This window comes from Crocodylus porosus, unplaced genomic scaffold (genome assembly GCF_001723895.1).
Source record: "Crocodylus porosus isolate Cpor-Errol unplaced genomic scaffold, CroPor_comp1, whole genome shotgun sequence".
NCBI lineage: Eukaryota > Metazoa > Chordata > Crocodylia > Crocodylidae > Crocodylus > Crocodylus porosus.
In genome coordinates this window covers 16,842,290-16,864,968 of record NW_017728926.1, presented here as the reverse complement: position 1 = coordinate 16,864,968, position 22,679 = coordinate 16,842,290, and the positions used below count along the sequence as shown (strand labels likewise).

Below are 22,679 nucleotides of genomic sequence, written 5' to 3'. Positions count from 1 at the left end.
AACCTGAACTGGCACACAGGACAATCTGCAACCAGCAGCTGGACACAAAGAGAAGCCACTTTGCCTGGAGTCCCTTCAGCCAGCAGCAGAGCTGAGAGTACTGAGCCCACCTCCTGTGAGCTAGCAGCTCTGAGCATGAAGCCTGCCCGGGACCAGCCACAGCCCAGAGGCCACGTTACCAATAGATGCTGATGCTTTCAGTGCTGACCAAGGGGTTTGTTTTTTTTTTTTTTTTTTTTTAAAACACAGCCTCCAGCTTAGAGTCTGAAAAGTGAAAACAAAAAAAAAAAAAATAAAGGAACCTGCTGAGCAGCCCGGGAGAGAGAAACTGCATTGCTGGGCCACATAAATCAGCCCCTTCTCCTCCCCCCTCCACCAAATAGTGAAATAATTATCATTGGATCCATTATGGAAATAAATCTACTTTGCACCCTCAATCTGGCACCGCTGGAGATGACGAAAGCCTTCTTCAGGAATTAATTGATCGAGGGATAAACCTGTTAGAGGTATAGATTTACTGTAAACCAAGACCATTAATTTCAGAGTGCTTCGCAGCGCAGCAATCTGCCTAACTTCCCGATGGCTGGGACGCACGAGGAATGAGAAACGCCACGGGGCCTGAGGGCCGGCGGTGCGGGAAGAGGGCTGGCTGCCTCGTCACTTGGGGCCCAGCCGGGAGGTCATGGCGGTGTGTGCTGTTTCTCCTTGCCCACCCTCCCCTGGGCAGCAGGGTATGTGTACAGCCATTTGAGGCTGTGCAAGGAGTATTTTTACTAGCTGCAGTTCCCTTCTGTTAAGTTCCCTGGTGGCCCCAATTTTCCTCTGCTGGGGAGGCTGAAGGAAGCTCCTTCCAGCATCCAGACTGCTCAGCCAAGGGTGGCTGCTCCCAAGTCGCCAGGGCATCCCCTCGCCCCATGGGGCAGAGCACACGTGCAGGCTGAGAGCCCACAGGCCGACTTCTGTGGGTTATCACTCCTGCTGGGAGCAGCGCAGGAGGGACCTGATGGATGGAGAGCCCTATGGCAAGGAGACCCTGGATGGTGGGATGAGCCGAGTAGAAAGGTGCAAGTAAAAGGATGAGACCAAACACACTGGGACTGGGACAGGGCTGGCGAGGGACGCATGAGATGAGGAAGGATTTGGATGCACTGGAGTGGAACAGCTTCTCTCCCCACGTGCCAGTGTCTTGTTCCCCACAGCAAACATCCAGCTATGCCCCCATCCACGAGAGCCAAGCAAACTAGCTTCCCCGAGCGGCTCTGTCAAGAACCGCAGCTGACCAGCCCCTCCCCCCCCAGACCCCACATCACCTCCCTGCCCGCGAAGTGCCTCCCACCTGCTCCCAATCACATGCCCATTCCAGCCACGCAGGACCCATTTCTCCATCACACCCTTTTAAATGCATTTTTAATGCATTTTATACACTGGAGAAGTGACGGGGGCGAGGAGGGGGGAGCGGGAGCGAGAAAACGAGGGAGCTAATTTTGATGTTAGCAGGCAGCCCTCTGCTACTAGTTATCTTGTTTAAGCACATTTTAAATTCTGCCTTGGTCCCTGCCTGGAGCAATAAAGCTTCGACGGATGGTAATTTCTCCCCAGTCCCCTCATGTAACGAGCTGGTGTAGCGGCAGGAGCTGATCGCCTCCCTCCCACACACAGGCGGGTGCCCCCCACCCCCTCCAAGCTCCGTCTCCGTCTGCCGGCTCTTTTGCTAGAGCAAAGTGCCACCTTCTGGCAGATGGAAAGCAAAGAACCACAAAAGAGACATTTATCATGGGAAAAGGCTGAGCTTAACCCACTCCGATGCCATGGGGGTCGCAAGAGATGTTGACAAGCAACCTAGCACCCCAAGGCCAGAAGGCAAAGGATGCTTTTAGTCTTCTGAGGAAGGCAGAGCATACCTATATCCCCTGCTCTCCAAGTACTAGGCACAAACCCCATGAAGAACCCCGTTCAGGCAGCCTCTTCTGAGGCCACGTGCTCATGGTGGCCAGATCTTAGTGCACTCCCAAGCCCTTGCTGCCCCAGTAAGGCAGCCCGCGTAGGTGGCACACAGAACGGCCTTCAAGATGGAAGAGCTCACACTCCCCTCCCACAGACTTTGCTCCAGCCCAGCAGGTGCAGTCTCACCCAGCTCTCCTGGGACCTGTGCTTTACTTTTGCAGGCCTACGTCTATGCTGAAGTCGGAGGCGAGTGCAGCAAGCAGCACCCTGGAGCCAGCGTGGGGAATACAGTGTGCCCACAAAGTGGTGGTGGGCTGTGTAAGCCCACTGGGGATACCTGGCAAGTACCCCGGAGCCCCTTCCGTCATGTTACTCTCCCTGACCGTGCTCTGGTCAAGGCTGTCTAGGTCAGGTAGGCTCCTTGCAATCCCATGTCTGTGGCTCAACAAAGTTCAGTGTCCAACCTGGCACGCCAAACTGATTCAGGGCTAATTCCCAGAAGTGGCAGCTTCGCGCTGGGCAGCAGGCAGGAGCAGGGCCCACTACTATGGACTCCTTCTTCACACTGAGAACGGCTGGTTCGAGTTCTGAAGCCACGTGGCTGATGAAGGAGTTGCTCATACAGGAGCCTAATCTGAGGCACAGCCCTACAGCTCCTTCTGCCCCGGTTGCACCTGGGAGCAATGGGGCAGGAACCCACCAAAAGCAGGGTGCAAAAGGGAGACTCCATTACCACCCCCCTTCCCAAAGCTGATGCTCAGGAGGTGTTGTGCCACCAATAGAGCTAGAGGACCTGCCACCATGCATGTGCGTGTGTCTAGCACGTGCGTGAGTACCCACACACACACGGAAGTCCAATGCAGGCCAGTGCTACCCAAAAGGAAGGGGTGGAGGGAATAGATGGAGGCATGTGGAGGCATGGTCCTTGCTGACAGTTGTGTATACCCTTGGCCTGGCCTCACCCAAGCCCCATCTATCCTTCTGCAGCCTGCAATGACCATTTAGTGCTGCTTTTGCCAGCATCCACCATTGCTCTAAACAGAGTTGCAACAGGGGCAGCAAAACCTAAGGCTCTGCATCTGTTAGTGCAGCTCTAGCAAGGGCAAGGAAGGGGGAATACTGAGACCCCAGGCTCTAGCACGCTGTGCCTCTCCCCTTAACATGGATTTGCTGACAACTGTCCACCTTCCATTGCACCCAGCTTGGGATGCATGGCTGGGGGCTCACCAAAGAAGAAAAGAGGGGCTCTTTTCTCGCATCGCCCTCCAACCCCAGAGCTCACTGCTGTCTTGCTGCAGACTCATAACCGTCATGGCCAGGGGCTCTGAACACTGCAGACGTCACGCTGCTGCTCTCCCTGGGACCGGTCACGTTCACCTCCCCATGGCCCCAGACAGCTGATGGATGTGCCTGGACAGGTGGAAACCTGCCTCGACTTGTCAGCAGGACAGCAAGGGCCCTGCAGCTGCAGCAGGATGCTGCGCGTGGTGGGAGGGGACCCTTATGACCCTTTTACCCTGAGCATCTCCTTCCCCACTCAGCATACGAAGCCTGGCCAGGCTGCATCTGCAAGCCCAGAATCTGGCTACACAGCTGATCGGGTTGTGGCGGTCACTGACACATACCCATTACAGCCAGCAGTTTCAAACCCCAAACCAAGGGAAGGGGGAGGTCAGGAGAGTGATCCTAAACATAAAAGGTGCAAGGGAGGGGAGTGGGGACCCCGATTCTACCATACCATTTCTACCCGATACATGTCAAATTCAACTATCCACAGGGAGACAAGTGAAAGCAGTAGTGTCAGGAATGCCCCTCACTGCATGTGCATAAGGCACTGGAGCTAGACTCTGGAGATATGGGTTCAGTTCCTGTCTCTGCCACTAACTTCTTGTCTGACCCTGGGCAAGTCACTCCATCTCGCCCTACCTCATTTGCACAAAAGGGTGGGCAAGTCTGTCTCATCCCATTTATGCAGATGATGAGCAACTTGGGGCCCACCCTGCTTTCTACCTGGTGCCCGTACAGCACCTTGCACAAGGGGTCTTCACTTCTGTTGTGCTCTACAGCTGCTCCCACATTACTGTACAACAACTCAATCTTAAATGCTGGAAGGCTTGACTCATGGTGACCAGCTACATAGACATGAATTCCTAATGGTCGATACTGGGTTTTGAACTGCCACAGGACAAATGCAGCAGTGGTAGAAGCCCTGGGGCTTCAGAGGAGTTCCCGCAGCACTGTGCCCCTTTGGGGTACTGGAAGTCAGGGGAAGTGAGAGAGAATAGCTTCTGGGCTGCCCCCAACCTCCTAGCCAGGGCCTGCTTTCCACCAGCACACTGACAAGAATACCAAACAGAGGCTCAGCATACCCAGCAGCAACCGGGGAGCTCTGAGACACTGCTGTCAACAGCCCATTTGGACCACCCCTGTGAGCCCTTCCCTCACGGGAGGGAAGCAGCACCATAGCAATACTACCTCCTGCTGACACCAATTCATCCTGATGGGTGCTTAAATGCAGGATAGGAGGCTGCCGGACAGGCAGTGATCAGGGCACCATGATACCTGGTAGGACAGCCCAAGTGAGTCTAGCAGCAATCCAAGGCTGCCCTGGATTGGTACTGGGATGGGAGCAGGGCATGAAAAGGGAGGTGTCAAAGAGGGCCTCTGCCCACGATGGAGTACTGTGCTCCCAGGGCTGCAGTCCTTCCCCAGAGAGTTTCTTACAAGAAGAGGTACTTGAAAATGAGGCAGAGACACCACAGCTGCCCTATGTCATAGTTTCTAGGGTCGGAAGAGACCTGAGTAGATCATCTAGTCCGACCCCCTGCCATGGCAGGAAAGAGTCCTGGGGTCAAACGACCCCAGCAAGGTGTACATCTAGCATGTCATTAGACTGGACCTCTCCAGCCCTCCTAATACTTTCAGCAGCTTACAGCACAAGGGTTGCCTCAAACCCCTGAGGGCACCAAAACCCAGGAGCTAATCAGACCTGGGGGGGCAGGAATTTCAGATTCACGGAGAAGAGGCACAGAGCTCAGACAACGAGGGGGCTAGCCATGTATGTCGCTTCCTGCTCTAACTGTTTCACACTGCTGTGCTGCTTTGGTGTTCAACCCCAGAAGTGGCTGCATTGTAGGGGACAGTTCAGTGACCTGCTTGAAGAGAACGTCTGGGTCTTTACCCAACGGCCACTGAAATCACTGGAAAGATTCTTCCCAAATTTCAGCAGGCTTTGAGCCATACCCCTGGCCCTGGGAGAACAGAGTTTAGACAGTAAAGAGAGAGAAACCACCTACTCCAGCTCTCCATTTCCCAGAAAGGCAGCAGCATCTCTTGTTCATGTCCTGAGTCAAAGGACTCAGCACATGACCAGCACTGACAGTATCACTGTGCAGAGAAGACCCCATCAGCTGCAGCGCTATTGTCAGGCTCTTCTATCAGGATGGAAAATACCAGGAGTTCCAGCCAACATAGAAACCCCTCTTCTCCTAGAAACAGTTCCCATCACCTCATCCTATGCTGCTGCATTACACCCCCGCAACTTTTACCTTTTGCACAGACAGTCACGTGCAAAACGACACCGATATGGAACTATTACCACTGATGCAACTCAGTCCTGCTTTTACAAGGCAGGACACAGTTCCTGTCGCCCTCCGTCATTTGCAAGCCTCTGCACGACACTGGGTGAGCAAATAACTCTTCCCCATTGATTTTACCAGTTACCATTTGCTAGCAATACTTCCACCTTCCCCTCGAGCCTCTAATGCAGGAGAAACCCTCCGGCTCTACGGTGATTACTTCCATTTCCTGTCCACAAGCATCTTTGCTGATGCCAGCAAGAACAGGCAGAGACGCTGGGGTTAGCAGTTGCTAGCAGCTGCAGAGCCAGCGGGGAGGGGAACCTGCAAGAGGGAACTCGGCCTAGTAAGCCATACTGCCAGGCACGGCTACTTGGCAGGATTAGGCCTCAATCCAGGGGCAGGACAAAGTGTCCAGCACCTTCCAAGAGGCGTTCAGGATGTTGCCTGGGCTCCGAGCTGGCTGAGACAGTTGCTGCGGTGCAGGGTGCAGAGAAAAAAGCAGAAGGTGACAACACGGTGCAAGAGCCCCCCCACAAGGGGAAAATAGGTTCCCATTGCTCAGATTCCCATGCCAGCCCCTCACAACAGCAAGACACAGATGCAGAATTACTTCCATCCCCCTGCACTGCAGTAGCAAAGATCAGGCAGGATTGCTTCATGGACGGGGGTGCCATAATAAGCACCGTCTCCTTTGGCTTCTCTTGAAGGCTCATGAAAGAAGCCACTTGACTAGGAGTACAGCTGGGCTGGTACTGCTGTAGTCATCCCAGAAAGCACCTCCGAGTATCAGGAATGACCTATGCTCGCAATTTGGTGAGCAACAGCTGCAGCCCAGCCGAGGCAATCGAATCATGGCTTCCCTTTCCTGTGCTTGGCTTTTCAGGAGCGCAGCTCTGCTGGTTGCTGGCTCCAGCCCAGCTCACTCATGTACCTTACTGCAGAGGGGCTGGATGGCACTGGAAGCTTTGCAGCAGCAGCAGCCAATGCAGCTCCCACCTCAAGGAAGTCTGGCTGGACAGGTAGCTTGGCTCATGCCTTTATCTGACTGTTACACATCACTATTCCCTGCCCTCCATCCTGCTCAGCCACAGATATTGACTGATCAGTGATTATGGCTACCAGCGGAGCTGCTTTTTTTTTCAGATGTAACCCCCAGTAAAGGGCAGGCAACACATCAGTCCCTCATTTCTATTTGATGCACTTGCATACATGATACCTCCCCCAGGCAGCCCTGACAACATAGGATTAAATCCATATAGACCAAACATATCCCTCACTCCTGTCCGTGCCCCAGGCGACCGGGTTTCCACAGAAGGCAGAATAGCAACAGCATCCCTGTAAGCCAGGCCTACTTACTTAATGCAACCAATGATGACCTGGGTCAGAGGGTAGATGAGGGGCTGCAGGACCTCACTGGGGTAGATCGTGCTCAGGACCCGGCACCAGAAGTACAAGCAGTGGACGTACTGCCAATTGTAGACAGATTGGTAGTTCTCCTGCAGAAGGCGGACAGGAACACAGGCTTGGAAAAAGAGGCATGGGTCACACCTGGATTCCACAGCAGATGGCCAGACTGCCATGCAGACCAGGCCAGGAAGCTTGCAGTTCTGACCCGGGCTGGGACAGCAGTGGGTTATTGATGGCAGGCTCGGGGAAGGCGCTGGCTCAGAGTTCAAGAGACTGCAAGAAATGAAGTCTGGTGGTTGTGTGGTGCTAGCTGTTATTTGGAGGGAAGATAACACCACGTGCAATGTGCTTTTTGGCAGCTCTCCTTCAGGCATGCAGCACCTCTATTGAACACCCGGCCCCTCACAGAGCCAGACTGTGTAGGAGCCTTGGGGAACCTTCCTTCTACCAGCAAATGGGGATGGCCCCAGTCCTTCTTCAACAGCCAGGCTGAGAGGTGCCTCTTTCACAACCTAGTAGACTTCCTTCCAAGTCTCTGGACACAGCAAGGCACAGAAATAAACCTTGATAGCTAGACAGCAGAACCTGCCAGGATCTGCCCCTCCTTTCAGCTATCCACCGAATCTGTGTCTGCTCCCAAACTGTGCACAAAACCCCTTTACCCTGAAATCGGCTGAAATAGGGACATCGGCTGGAAAAGCGGAGTGTGGTGGCCAGCTTCTGCCACCAGGGGGCTTTACTCCCCTGAAATGGTGTATAAGGATCATCCCTTGCTAGTATGCTCCACAGTGCTTCCACCACCACCACGTCAGGCTGCTACAACTGGCCAGTCCAGCACGGGCTCCTCCTGAGAGGGAGAGCTGTCTCTCAGCCCTGACTCCCGTGCTTTGGCATGGATCCCACAGTGACAGCCTCCTCTCAAAACCAAGAGCAAGACAAAGCAAGGCTGAGAGCAAGCGTTCAGCTTCCCCTCTCTACCTCAGCCCAATGCTTTCAGGATACTTAGAAAAGGGGTCGTGCTTGGGTTTAACATGGGCAGCATGGCAGGCTGCATTGTCCATCATCAGCGATATGACCAGGCAGCGTGGGACAAAGACTTCTACTAACATTTCAAAGCAAGTAAGGGATGGCTTCCCCTGCCTCCGTCCGCACTCTATTTGTGGGCAGTCTCAGGGGAATCAAAGCCCCATAAGAGAACAGCCCTTTCACTAGCATTTTCCACCCAAGTGAAAACCCCTGAAGTCCCATGAGGAACTTGTTCACCAAGCTGGGAGAGCTCAGCAAGAACCCCCAGTGCTAAGGCCTCCCAATGCTGGCCCCAGCACAGGCACTGGGCTCCACACTTCTCCCCCAGGGGCACTGGGACCGGTCCCTTGAGAGGGGCGAGGGGGTGAAGTGCTGACTATCATGGCCCAGAAACCTATGCTGAAGCTGAGGTAAAAGGTTCAGCGCTCCAGGCTCACTCTGCTTTCCTGGGCACTTTCCAAAGGTCATTCCTCACTGAACATGTCAGGATCGTGTGCTCCAACCTCCCATTCAGGCCATGCAGACCTGTCAACGGCCCCTAATCTACCCTCCAGCATTGCCCTGCTCATTTTAAACCAATCAACTCATTGTGGGGATTTGTGTGCGTTGGCCGCATTGGTGTGGTTTCAGCTTCCCTCAAGCCCTCTGGGCAATCAAGTGGCTTTGGGTCCTATCTGTTCAGGGCAGAGGTGTGGGAAGCTAACACAATCCCATTAAGCTCAGATGCTGTTTCTCTCTGCCTGGTTTTGCCCCCAGCCTGAATGCCCAAGAGATTTATGCAGTAACCAGTCCCATGGGACACAAGTGTTACCGATTCATTAGTCAACAGGTTCGTTTTCCTGTCCACTGTGAGGGCTGGATTGGCAATCTGACTCCAGACAGACAGGCCAGATGGGAAATAGTCCAAATCAAGGCTGCCCCAGAGGGATGTAGTTGCTCTGCTCAGGGGAGTTCACTGCCGGTGCTGAGCAGATACAGGCTGATCTGCCAGGCTGACACTGCTGGAGGGCCACAGGCTCACGATCTTCTCTCCTCAGGGGTCTTGCTAGGCATTTAAAACACTCCCACTACACACAGGAGGAAGTGTCTGGTGTGGGAGAAGATCCACCAGGATCTACTGAGTTTGGGGTGAGAGAGTCACTGGATGAGGGGCAGGATACCATTCCCCTATACAGCTGCGCTACAACCAGGGAAGCACAGCGGCCTGCCTGTAGCAGAGCTGTTGAAAGAGCCGAGCTCAGTTTGCTGGGGGGCAGCTTCTGGCTGTAGAGAGAAGAGGCATTTTGACGGCAGCTCTCAGCCAGAGCAACCTCTCCAAGAGCAAGCAGAAGCACCGAAGGAAAGGCCACGAGTTTACCTCTCTCCTCAGCCCACTGCATCTTAGGCTGCCCAGGATACAAGACATGGCACAGGCCACTCAAGCTCACCCACCCAATCATAGGTGTGTTAGGGCAGCTCATGAAATACCCCTCCCCGTCCCCACACCCTGAGGTACAAGTGCAGTTACAGAACCTGCTACCCACCTTCTTCTTCATGGTCATGGCGCTGCGGAGGTGAATGGCTAGCTGGCGGATGTAGATGAAGGCATGCTGGTAGGACACCTGGGTGTCCAGGGCATACATCACTGCCAGGGTCCGCTGCATGAAGCTGATCGTGGGGAGGGCGTTGGGGGAGGTGAAGCGGGAGTTCTTCACAAATGCGATGTACATTTGCTGCAGGGAAAAGGCACCCAGGGTCAGAACAGAGCTGCGCGGAGGAGGGGCATTTCTCAGTGAGGCCATAGGCACAGCAGGGTTTCTGGCATGGCACTGCTCAGGAAAATCGGATCAAGACAGCCTTGGAGACTGCTAAGCAGGCAAAACCAGCGTTTCCTGCCACAGCTCTGCCAACAAGACTACAGCTGGGTCCACGGAAGTGAGCAAGAGTGCCCTCTTAGTGCCTCCCAGCCATGAATGCATTGTGCCAGCCTTGGGATTGGTCTGTGCAATGCACAAGTCCATCTCCCTAGAAACAAAACTCCTTTTCCTCAGGTGCTCAGTGGCCTGGCTGCAATCTGTCCCTGCCACCATGGGCACAGAGGATTTCTGACCATAAACAGCAGTGAGCATGCCATCCAGCCTCTCCTCTGGCACATCCCAGCAGCACACAACTCTGATTTCAGGCTGGATATAAGGAAGAATTTCTTTACTGTCCGAGCCCCCAAGGTCTGGAACAGTCTGCCAATCAGAGGTGGTTCAAGCACCTACATTGAACACCTTCAAGAGTAAATTTGATGCTTATCTTGCTGGAATCCTATGACCCCAGCTGACTTCCTGCCCTTTGGGTGGGGGGCTGGACTCGATGATCTCCCGAGGTCCCTTCCAGCCCTGATGTCTATGAAATATGAAATCTATGATGGCTCGCCCGTCATGCCCTGGGAGGCAGAGAAATCACATGACATCGGCCTGCAGAGCAAGCCCCACCACTACCTTGAGCACCGGGTTCAGGTAGAGCTCCTTTTTGTGCCGGCAGACTTTGTTCAGCACCAGGAAGGCCAGGACTCTCACAGTCTCCTCCCCTGTGCTCCACAGATGGATGGTTTGCTGGGGAGGAGGGAAACAAAAGGGGGACACATAAGCGATGCACAAGTTCCCATCTTGGTAAAGAGGCCAGAGGGCCTTCTCGCTCTGGGGTTTGGAGAGGGAAAAGGGGCCACACTTGGACAGCATCTGGCACGATGGGGCTCCAATCCCAGGCAACACCCCCAGTGCAAGCTCAGCATCCTGCCTCAAACAGGGACGTGGGGGAGGCTGGCATCTCCACCAAGGTTCTCGTTCCCGCTGCCAAGGAAGCAGCTCCTTCCTGGCTGCAGCACTCAACAGAGGCCTTGAAACACAAGATCTAAATGATCTTGGGCAAACACATCGCCACCCAGACAGCATTCCCACCCCACTCGCACACCGCACTACAGTCTTGGAAGATGTTTCACATCACTAGTTGCCCCCCTCTCATGATCCACGCCTCCACCCATGCTTTGTTGCTGCAAAGTGATCAGCAGTTGTGACTAAGTTGCTGTAAAAATATTCCACCCCCAGCTCCCCCGAGTCGAGCGCTAGCACACACACAGACTGAATGCTGCCATTCCTGTACCCGTGCTTCAGAGGCACGCAGCTCTTCTGTACTATTGCTGGGACCCTCTGGGGTGAGCATGGGGGCAGTGCCATGCATCATAAAAATTAACTGGGGGCACAAAGGCATAGTGCCCACTCTCTCAGTGCCATGGCTGGCATCATTACTTAGTGATAACCATAAGCTTAAAACAGGGATGTCTAGGAGCCAAACAAGCTGTCAGTGTTAACCAAAGAGCCCCAGCACTCTGTATGCCACTAGGGAAACAGGGGCAAACACACTCCCATTCAAAAGAAAAAACTCCAGGGCATTAGTTAATACATGCACAGCCCAACAGGATACTGCTGTATTATCCATGATTGAAGCAAAAGTGCATCCGATACATCCAGTTCAAAACAACACTGATATCACCTGTGGCTCTTTGCCGATGTCACAACCCTGAACCATGGACTGAGAGTTACTGGCCTCGTGGGACCAAAAGAACAGGCAGGCAGAGCAGCCAGACATGGAGCAGGGGTAGCCATGAGATTGCTCCATCCTGGGATACAGCCCAAATCCTGAAGGCCATGAGAAGTCCAAGGCAGGGGAAGGGATGGACGAAGGGGATCCCCCAGGGCCTGACTTCAGTAATGACTATGCACAGACTTACCTTGAGCAGCATGCGGCACTGCTTGGGGAAGGACAGGTAATAAGGCACGATGGTGTTCACATGCTGCAGGACCGCGGCTCCCACGGAGGCTTCTGTCAAGCAGGACAGGAGCTGCAAGAGGCAGATCCAGCGCCAGCCCAGTCAGGCCTGGGGGTTGTCACCCCCACCCACTCCTTCCCATGCATCCCACCATTGCCACAGAGGCATGACTGGCATGATACCCGACTCCCAGTTTCTCTGCTCTCTCCCAGTGGAAACCACTCCCAGGTGAGGAGTTTGCTTCTGTTTCAAGAGCTTAAAGCCACAGAAGTTTGGGAAACTATTTAACCTGCTGCCAGCATAGCTCAGAGCCCCAAAAAGCCACTACAGGAAACACTTCTTCCCCTTAATACTTCTCTCATCTACTTGGCGGCTAGACAGGACTGAGCAGAGCCACTGCCCTGCTGAGCCTCTGAGGCCTTCAAACAGCCATGGGACAGGGAAATCATCCACAGCCTGAAAAACCAGTGGCAGGCGGGTGCATACGTGGGGACAGAGCAGGTGCTCAAGACACCTGTCACCTGCCCTGCACCAGAGCTCCCACACGCTGGCTGCAATCCTCATATCAGCTGCTCACAGGAGGCCCAGGCCCTGGAGGGAATGGCTCTGCAAACAAGATGGGGATTTTGTGGCAAGTCAACCCACCCGCCTCCAGCCTGGAAGGACGCTGGCACCCTCATCCCATCTCCCTGGCTTTCCTTTCCTGACATTTCCACTGAAGGGTGAGTACTCTACCCATCACAAATGACACCCCCCGCACCCCCCCGCATGCTGCAGGGGTGCAGGATGAAATGGCATGTTGGCTTCTCCCAGCCTTTGGGGGAGGAGGGTGGAAATGCAGCACTGAAAGTACAAAGTTGCCACACTTGGAAATCTAAATGTGAATAACCCAGCATAGGTGGGAGCTTTTAATGAGGCAGGGCAGATGTGAAGTTGTCTGCCAACTGGAACCTCTTTGCAAGTTTCAGGGGAAGGAAGGGACAGTCATTAAACCCCAAAAACACTAGTGGGGGAGACTCAGGAACAGGGACAGTGCCTTAAACTGCTTCTGCCTAATCAGGTTCCACAGGTGAGAAATGAAAGGCAGAAAGGTCCAAGAGATGAGCCAGGAGGGAGAGGTGGTCAGCTGGGATGGATCCCTGTCACCCTTTCATCAAGGCCAGGGACTTCAGTTAGGTCAATTATTTAAAAAAAAAAAAAAAAGCTCTCTCTCATACCACAGTCAGAGAAAAGAGGAGTCCAAGGCACTGCCAACACCCAAGGCTTCTGTTTGGGCAGGGAGTCAGCAGGGAGACATGCCCAGATGCCCCCTAGCAAATGGACACCACTCTGGGCAGCAGAAGAGGACAGCAAAAAACTATCTACGTCCCTCCTTTGGAGCTGATTGGAAGACAGCAGCTAAAGATGGAAATCCTTGTCTCTCCGGGAATCTCCTTACACAGAGAAACTGGGTTTGGGCAATTAGAGCAAATGACGCCGCAAACATCTGCTCCGTTAACCGGCTCATTTTAAAGGGGCCATCAGTGGCAAGTCAGAAGTTTGTCTGCCTTGTTCCTCAATCCATGATGCCCCAAACATGAGGCTGTTTGTAAAAGGAATCCCAGGACCTCCCAACAGCACAGCCACAGCCGGGGCCTTTACCTGGACAGTGCAGCTCAGGTACATCTTGATATCCAGTCGCAGCTTGGCCCAGAACGGGCTGGTTGAGGGCAGCACCAGCCTGGAAATAGGCAAGAGCTGGGTTAAGAGCAAGGAAAGCAGCATGGCTTGAAGCAAAAAAGCAATCAGTAACAACCAAGAAGTCAGGGAAAAGGGTTCATTTGGGGTCAAAGAACACATTTCTTTTTGGCTGCGTTTGTTTTAAAGGGCTTCCATTAAATCAGTGCAAGGGAAGCTTCAACGGGGAAAGCTGCTGCCAACTGAAAACTCAACCTCTTATTCTCAAAGCGTTAAAACAAATGTTCAGATTCCCCCACTACTTGTTCAAATCCACCCCCCCACCATTGCCTCCTGCTCCTATTTGGCAAAACCAAGGCTAATCTGCAAAATGTTTTGGTATCACCGAGTCTCCACTTTGGGGCTGAACAAGAAAAAAAAAGTTCTTTCAGAATGAGAGGGGGGATGATTTGTTCTGACATCCATCAGCTGGAAACTCCTAGGCAACCATAATGCTCTGTTCAGCCAGGCGAGGGGGCCATGGAGGCATCAGAGTCCCATTAAAATGAAGGAAGAAGGCCCCACCCTCAACATGGTGCTGCAAGAGGGGATGCCAGGAACAGCTGTAAGAGCAAAGTACCGTGGTGTAGCCTGCCTGACAGAAGAGCTGCTGAAATAAAGTGGAAGGTAAAGGTGTCTGATAGCTCTGGTACAGGCCCCATTTACCTTCTGTGCAGACACTGCTGAGGCTGTTACTTGAAAGCAGTGTTTGGTTTTCGTTAACAGTAGAGAAGTGTGATTTGACACATGATCTGTGTTGCTCAGGCCTACTAGGCAGGAGGAGGAGCTGTTCCCCACTGTGACCACCTCATAGCCTGAGCACAGGAACTGGGATCTACACGTCACATAGGCCAGCAAGGTGCTTCACCCATCTCACCTCCCATAATATTTGGCAGGGACTCCCTTGGACCACAATGCACTTTCCAAACCTAAGGAGAGCGCCTGGCTTGGCTCTAGCCCCAGCTTAAATGCAGCCACCTCTGGGGTGGACTACAATGAAAATGGCAAGAGTTGAAGGTAAGACAATGAGAACAGTCTCCAGCTGGAACAGGACCAGGAGACTAGATTATAGCCTTCTCACAGGGAGCCTGGCTGAGGGGGAAACCACTATAACCCCCTGCAGCTTGCACAGCGTGGTAGGGGATCTCACCACTCCCTAGAAGGCCCTGGCCTTTAGTTCCAGCTGCCCCATCCCGACCACCACACTGTGGCACTAGGTCAGCACAGACTCACAGCCAAGTCTGCTCTTGACCCATCCTCCAGCACTGCTTCCTGCTGCCCCAGTGACTCACACAGTTCTCCCCTCCCAGTGCAGACCCTGAGCATCTAGGGGCACCAGACACAACCTCAGGCCATGGCTGTTTAGCAGCCAGCCAGAATCTGAGAGCACTAAACTGTGCACGCAAGTCAGATGCTCTCCCTTCTCCAGGCGAGTCAGATGACCGGGGGCAGGAATGCAATGCGGAGATCTTGGACCCAGGCCAGCTTTTAGGAGAAAGGGATTAATTGTACCCTTGTTTGCCCAGTTGCTCATTGTTATTCTCCATTTCACCCATGAGCTAACGCTGACCGGGTCACACAAGGAAGCTCCAGCCTGCCATGCTTCGGGCTCAGGGGCCTAAGGCGTTAGCAGCAATAAACAGCTAAAGCACTGGGTTGGCTTGCTGTAAAGTCACATGCCTCAAGGGCAAGCGGGACAGCTGCAAACCACCTTCCCCTTCCTCACAATAGGACCTCAGACGCCTCAAAGCATGCCTGGACAGGAGGAAAGTCCCCATGCTGGTACATGAGGATGGTGGATGCCCACCTGGTACAGGACTCTGGAATCTGGTCTTCAGGGGCTATTCCCTTTCCAGAGGGTTGAGGACTGGGGATAAGAAGCCCATGAACATTGGGATAGGCAACAGACTTCCAGATAGGCAGGTTACAAGACAAAATAAGTCCAGGCAATGCCCTTTGGTATAGGGAAGAAGCACTCAACTTACTTGGATTTGTCTTTCAGCACCTTCACCTGAAGCAGCTTCTGCAGGTGGCCAAAGAGGTCCCGAATGCAAAAAGACACCAGAGCGTTGAACACTGGACAGAAGAGAATGGGATGGTAAAGTATTTGCAAGTCTGGGACTCAGGCTCCCCAGTGCTACTGCAGTATAAATAAGCAGGATGCCACCCCCCAAGTTCACCCAGCTTTTCCAGAGCAATGGCTGCAGACAGTATGTTTGTCCTAGGAGCTGTACTGAATTAGAAAAGAGGGTTGCTGGGTTTTTCCTCCCGAGAGGAGAATGCGAGGTGTACACACCCCACACTGAGCAAAAAAAAGGGGTGATAGGGGGGCTGCTGAGGCTCAACAAACCCTGCCTTGCCACACCTGGGGATGGCATCAGGTCTGGAAGGCAATGACAAGAGTGGAAAAGGCAGCTCAGCTAGTGACTGAGTGAGGTTGGCAGAAGGTTCCTTCGAGAGGTCACCAGCCTAGCACTGCCCTCTGAGCTTCCTGTGGCCAAGCAGGCCTGAGGACAGACTGCCAAGAGTAGACAGACACTGAATCAAAAGCAGCCAAGTCCAGCCACTGACAGGGACTGATGGCCCTCTCTTTGTGCTGGTTACGTGTCTTGGGAACAGTGTACTGGCCCTCCTTGGGGTGGACTGGCTGTGCTGCCATGCTGGAGTGGAGGGGCACTGACAAGGAATTGTAGAGACATGCTGCAGTGTTGGATGAGGGCTGCTGGAGTGGAGAGAGGGGCCTAGCACTGTCTCAAACTCAGCACTGCTTCAGGGGCAGGCTCTAGGCAGGGGCATTACACAGCTTTGTCAAGCAGCCAAGTCTTTCCTAAAGAACCGTAGGCTGCTGCTGAGTTTCCAGGGGATGGATATGCATAAACTTGGCCCGCTTAATTTTCACCCATTTCCCCAACTTTGTCCTCAAAGGCTTCATCATCACCCTCCCAAACCCCAAGCCCCTGTTCCAACCCTCCCGCAGCCCAGTCAGGGCAGCCTTAGTCAGAACCAAAGCTCTCACCAGCACTGTCCGTGACTTTGAATTTGCTGGGGTCAGCTCCACCCTCGTCTCCTTTGGTAGTTGCCACGGAAGCTTTAAAGGCCTGAGTGATCTCGTGGAAGATTTTGGGTGTCAGCCCCTTCTGGAAAGGAAGAACAGGTAGAAGTGAGAGTCCTAGCCGGAACCGTATTTGTTCATTACTAGTCATTTCTTATTGCTTTGAGTGAGGACATCTCAAAAGCACTGGGCCCAGGAAGGGACACATCAAAATCCTCTTTACAGAGGGAAGAGTGGCCTGCAACATCCCACAGTATTCTAAACCTAAGGAGGTGTCTATACAGCCCAGGAGTTGTACAGTGCCAGCGTGATTCCCTGCCCAGAACGCACATTCACGGGGACTGTAAGTCCAGTCACTGACATCCACAAAGGATCGGGCCCTTAGCTATGGAGAGGACGAAGAGCAAGAGGTGACGCCCTGGGCAGAGGCAGACTGGAGAGAATAAAAGTCAGGGCATGATTTACAGCCTGGCTGCATGTGCAGCTGGTACTGCATTAGTGCTTCTGGTGCCCTCACAATGGTACAACCCTGTATGGTTTGGTATAAAAATTTCTCATACTCAATTTACTTCCCCAGGAGGCAGGGGAGAAGCTGTGCTGGTGTGAAGGAGCCTTCATGCCGTTATAGATGCAGCTGTATACAGGGGCTATGCCAATGCAGCTCTTTTGGTACATAACCTACTGCTGTGTATCAGTACAAAACCAGTGATGGGAGCAGGCCTGCCCATACTCTTGGCTACTAAATGCAGCATGAGACACAGCCAAATACAATGCACCTCAAGTCAGAGTCTCAACACTGCACTTGGGAGGGGATTTTAACTTGGGCTTGCACCCTCAGTGCTCTCTACCCTACCCCCTCCCAGCACCCTATCCCCTGACCCTCACCTTTGCAGCCTGCTTCCACTGCTCCACCATCTTCAAGCTCACAGTGATGAAGTCAACTTTTTTCCGTCTCATGGTTTCTTCTTCGTTGTCATCGTCATCATCGCTCGCTTCCTATGACAGTTGGAGACAGCAGGTCCGATGCCATTTGCACAGAGCTCTCCTCTCCTCACTGCTTCACCCTCTTACCCCCCATCCCGCGAAAGAAGCCTGATAAATTGTTCACGGCTTCAATATTGGCTAAAGGGAACTTTACAGGGTGGGGTAGTAGAAAGTAAGGGTGTCTCACACTGGGGAACTCCTTCTAGGTCTCCATTTCCATCTTAAAAAACACAAAGTGCACACAACTCTTCTGCATCCCAGGGACTCAGCCCTTTCACTGACAGGAAAGGGCTGCGAGATCAGGGAGGGCCTAGCATGGCTGCAGAAATGCTAACTGAATCCTTACATGCATGACCAATTTCAGCATTACAAGTCTAACCACCTGCAGACCTGCACACAGGCTTCCAAGAAGGCACTTCCCCACCGCTATTAGGCCCTCTGCACCCACACAAGCCAAAACTGAATGCAACCCTTGTACAGTAACTCATACAAATGTTTACGCCTTTTGCAAGTGCCCCCTTCCTCTCTCATACAGGCCCAGTACCTCCAGAGTGTCAGGGAGCATGTGCAGCCCTTTCTCCTCCTCCTCCTCGGAGCTGTCCGAGTCATCAAAGTTCAGCAGGGATCGGTCATTCTCTTCCAAGAACTTGTAAAACTCCGGATCTCTCTCCTTCAGCCGGGACAGCTGGTCCTTGTGTTCAGACGCCTTCCCCTTCCTCACTTTCCTGATGAAGTACAGTAACACCCAGTTATTGATCCAGCTCTGAGGCCGTGTGTAGATGAAATGAGCGGCGTGTGCACATGACACTTCAAAGCAGGCTAAGTGCTCTTGTATCACTTTCACAGTGTTGGTGTTTGCACGCCTTGGCAGTGTATTGCGCATTAATTCCAGGTGCTGTAGGAAATTCAGCGGCAAAATGTGCCTTAAATGACTTGGGGCGCAGCAAAATAAAACGCCTTCATGGAGTTTTAGCCTGCTGCCCCTACAGCTGCGGAGCGAAGCACCGGGCTCTGTGCAGCTCTGCAGGAAACCCTGCAGGCAGCCTGGCAGCAGCCCAGGAAAGCAGGCTCCACCCAAGAAAAGAGGCGAGACTGATGGGTTTTTTTTCCCACCCCCCTGGAGCCTACCTGCCTGAGATGCATAGGGGCCTGGTGCTTTCCTCCGCGGCTGCGGTGCCTACTGGGACTGCCTGAGCTGGGTGCCTGCGGGCAGGTGCTGCCTGTGTGGGGCTCCTGCTGCTCTTGAGGGAAGCCCCAGCCCCACCACAGCACAGGGACCGTTCTGCCAGCCAGCAGCTCACCCTCCCCTCCCTGCCAGAGAGGCAGGCAAGTCTGCGGGGTGTGTGCACGACACGGGGATTTAATCAGCCCTAAACTGAAGCAGTGTTTTTTAAAACCCACCTCTTCAATTTAGGGCCCCCGTTTTGTCTACACACACCCTAAGACTGCACTTGATCTTTCCCAAGCAAACCATGCCAAGTTGTGCATACAGGTGCTAGAAAGCGTGTTTTGGAGTTACTGGCTCTCCTGAACTGGAGCTACAGTACCTTGGATATTGAGAGTCTTCCATTGTTTGTTTTGGAAAAACCCTACCAGTGTTGGGTTAAAAGCAGTTTCCATTTCTATGGCTTGCCAAAACCCTTTGCTCAGGAAGGCTTTGCTATCAAGTCAAATTTCAAAGGGAGGTAGAGATTGTTCTCCTCGACATTCACAGGGAAATGCAGTACTCCGGAAACTTGGTAGAGACAAGCCAAAATATGACATCACTCTTAAAACAAAGCAATACCAGTGAAAAATATTAAATGCTGTCAGGGGGGAAAAATGGTGCAACGTGCATCACTATGAACTGCACAAAAAGAAAATCCCAGGAACTTTTCACTGTAAAACAAGCAAAATAAAAATCTACCCTTAACTCCATCAGATAGAAGAGTCGCCCTTCTGCTTATTGCACACGCAATGTGCTGCAATGTCAAGGGCAGCAACGGAGTCAAAAGTCTACCTGAGTTTTTCCAACCAACTTTAATTTAATGCCACACTCGTATTACGGACAGGACCAAGTCTGTGCAGCCAGTAACAACACAGCTGTCCCCTAGTAAGTTGTAACTTGTTTCAGAGACAGGACCTAATACAGGCTAAAGGTCTGGACCCACAATCTGGCTAAGGGGATCCTGGCTCGTTTCTGTCCCACCTTCTGACTAGAACAAACCAGGTCTATTTTGAGCTTATTTATGCTGGCCTGCTTAGAAATGAAAATGTTTTGAGGGGCATCTCAGGATAACACAAGAATCCACGTGTTAAATGACTCTTTGGGGAAACGTGAAATACAAAAAACCTCTCTTACTTTTCTGCCATTTTCATTTTGACGGGTTTCTTTTTCCTGCCACCTTCCTCCTCATTCTGGCTTTGCTTCCCTTTAATGCCTTCTTCTGCCAGCTCCAAAGTCTCTTCTAAGTCACCTTCAAATTCCGACTCAAACCCAGAGGTTAAAAATTCATCTACGCTCAGATCCGCGAGTTTCCTAGTTCCAGAGGGAGGAGAGAAAAGAGACAGGGTAAGAACGCATGCAGGATTTGAAATGCACCCAAATTCAGTTTCATGTCATATCACATCCCGCCCATCCCAACTAAACCATAACATGATCAGTTTTTACCAAAGAAAAAGCAGCAAGTTTAATCTGGATGTCAACAACCATCTGAACAGCTAACTTTAGGGCCTGATAAAATCCTGCTCCTGCCAGTTTTCACCAGGGATCTTCACACCAGATAAAGAAATCAGTTCTTAACCTGTAGAAGTACTGCCCCTTGGGTTGGGGAGATACTGGGGTTTGAATTGTAACACAACAGACACTCCCAAAAAGCCAGCTTTGGATGAAACCATGGCAGGGTAATAACATCTGACCTTCCCTGACCCTGTGCCGATGGGGTTACACACAAAGCATGGTGCCTAGCACGCTGCAGTGCTATCAGAGGGCAGGACGGTCTTATACCACCATAGGCCAGACCGGGTGGCTTGCTTACAACCTCTCACGGGCCTTCTTCCAGGCAGAAAGGAGAACTGCAAGCCCACAGGCCTCCTGTTTCAATAACTGCCCGCAATTCAAATACTAAAACCAACCCCTAAAAAAAAAATGACCAGGTTAGTTGCCCATGAGATTCTCCCTTGTAATTGCCAGCCACACGGGGTGGGAAATCGCACTGGAAGACGCTGGCTGGAGTCGACAGCTTGGTCCCCGTGCCGGTGGGGGTCATGGCACAGCAGGGGGCTCCGATGCCTGCCCGTGGGCCGTACTGTGCTGGGTGCTCTCAGCAAGCAACCCCAGCACGCAGTGGCTTTGCCCCCACCGCCGCCCCAGCCCAGCAGGGAGGGATCGGGGTCTCTGCACCCGCCAGCCCAGCCGGCTCCACGCTTCGCCTGTGGCCCCTTATCCCCTGCCAGGGGCCCGCGCACAAGGGCACTCCAGGGCTTCCCCACATATGGGGGAGAGCTGATGCACAAGGACTGTGCCCAGGCCCCTGGCACTGGAGGGGGTGCTCAGCCCAAAACAGCCCCCAAAGGGGCTCACTGCACCCCTGCCCCCGCCCTGCAGGCTGGGCTGGACCCAGCTGGAGGCCCCCGCCCCGCCGCCAGGGGGAGCTCCCTCCAGGCGGGCGCTGCAAGCTGCCGGGCAGCCCCCTCTCCCCGCGGGCTGCACGGGCGGGCCCTGCTCACCGCGCGCCGCGCGCCGCCATTCCTCGCGCCGCGCGCTGCTGCCGCAATGTGCTGCGCGCTTGACTCGGGGGTTGACGCGCGGTCCAGAGGCCGAAGCACCGTGCGGGCGGGCGGGCGCGAGGGTTGGGAAAGGGACGGGGGGAGCCGGGCCTGGCTGCAGCTCCTTACGTGTGAATGTGCATCCATGCACACACATATGCATGTATATCGGTGCGTGTGTGCTTACACAGGTGTGCATATATGTACACATGGGTGTATATATGCATGTGTTTATGTGTCTTAGGGGTGTAGGCTGAGTACCCAAAGAACCTTGCCTGTTTCTGTGTATTCTGTATGTGTGTATGTATACATAGATGCACACGTGTATGCAGACGGGTATGTGTGTATATACACACACGCAGAGGTGTATAGATGTGTGCATGTGTATTTGAGTAGGTGTGCATATATTTCCTGTAAACCAATACGTGTATGTACAGCTACACACAGGCCTGAGGACCGAGGGCCCCGCTTCGCCCTTCAGCGGTTCCTGTGCTGCCGGCGCAGGAGCGCCGGGTCGTGCCCCCGCGCCGGGAGCCAGGCTGGGCGTCCCCCGAGCTCTCCCGGCCCCCCGTGCCCGCCCTCAGCAGCTTCACCCCGAGCTGTGGAGGAAGGGCCCGCGTGCCCGGCTGCGCAGCGTTGGGCCCTTCCTGCTCGCGCGGCCTTCCGCCCACCTCGTGTCCCGCAGCGGGCGTCTGGGGGCCTCCACAGGGCGGCCATCTCTCCTTCTGCCCATGCACGCGCAGACGCCCTTTCCCCCGGCGTCGGCGGCGGGGTCTTGCCCACCGGCCACGCTTTGGAGGCAGACCCCCTCCTTCCCCACCCAGCTGACGAGGCCTGCGGCCCACCTGTGCACGAGCCCGATTCAGGTATCCAGGCTGTATCCGTATTAGCCCAGAGCAGCGGTTCTCAAACTTTTTCCCCGCCCCCCCACAACCACTTGAAAATTGCTGAGGGTCTCAGCGGACCACTTCAAAAAAACCAACCGCTTTCTGTTGTTTTGCACATCAAAGCGGCTCCTGTTTTAATATCGGTCGTCTTACCTTTCTAACGCGACGGCTGCGCCTGGCGGGGTTTTGGGGAGCCGGGCGTCAGGTCTGTCAGCGTTAGCCCGAGGCCGCCTTTCTGCAGGCCGGCCCGCCGCTTGCAGAGCCTGTGGTCCGGAGGGAAAAAGCAGTCAGGGCTCCTAGTAGAGGCGATCCCTTTGCTAGAAAGCCTTGCTTATTTTTGGGTGTTGCGAACATGTAGGAGAGGAGCTCACCACCTCCACTACCCGCCGGCCTCCCAGGCTCGGCCGGCGGGGGCCGCAAGGGCCCGTCCCCAGCGCTCGCGGCCCAGGCACGGCTTGGGAGCCCTCCAAGGAGGCCGGCTGCAAGCAGCCCCGAGCGGAGGATGCTGGAGGCAGGGCCCGGGGGGCGGCAGCCGCGGC

At 53.8% G+C, this 22,679-nt stretch overlaps 1 protein-coding gene across 2 annotated transcripts in view; it reads right to left on the bottom strand.

The window, feature by feature from the left end:
- Window positions 1–21,245, bottom strand: part of NOC2L (NOC2 like nucleolar associated transcriptional repressor) — a 65,436-nt gene extending 44,191 nt beyond the window's left edge. For both annotated transcript variants that reach the window (XM_019541619.1, XM_019541620.1), the window contains exons 1-11: window positions 21,215–21,245; window positions 19,848–20,024; window positions 18,051–18,231; window positions 17,408–17,518; window positions 16,487–16,607; window positions 15,456–15,546; window positions 13,396–13,474; window positions 11,716–11,826; window positions 10,427–10,540; window positions 9,482–9,670; window positions 6,882–7,021 (exon numbers count right to left, since the gene is read on the bottom strand). In XM_019541619.1, coding sequence (XP_019397164.1) covers window positions 6,882–7,021; window positions 9,482–9,670; window positions 10,427–10,540; window positions 11,716–11,826; window positions 13,396–13,474; window positions 15,456–15,546; window positions 16,487–16,607; window positions 17,408–17,518; window positions 18,051–18,231; window positions 19,848–20,024; window positions 21,215–21,234 — 1,334 coding nt within the window. In that variant the 5' untranslated portion in view covers window positions 21,235–21,245. The remainder of the gene's footprint in view (window positions 1–6,881; window positions 7,022–9,481; window positions 9,671–10,426; window positions 10,541–11,715; window positions 11,827–13,395; window positions 13,475–15,455; window positions 15,547–16,486; window positions 16,608–17,407; window positions 17,519–18,050; window positions 18,232–19,847; window positions 20,025–21,214) is intronic.
- Window positions 21,246–22,679: the final 1,434 nt, after the last annotated feature.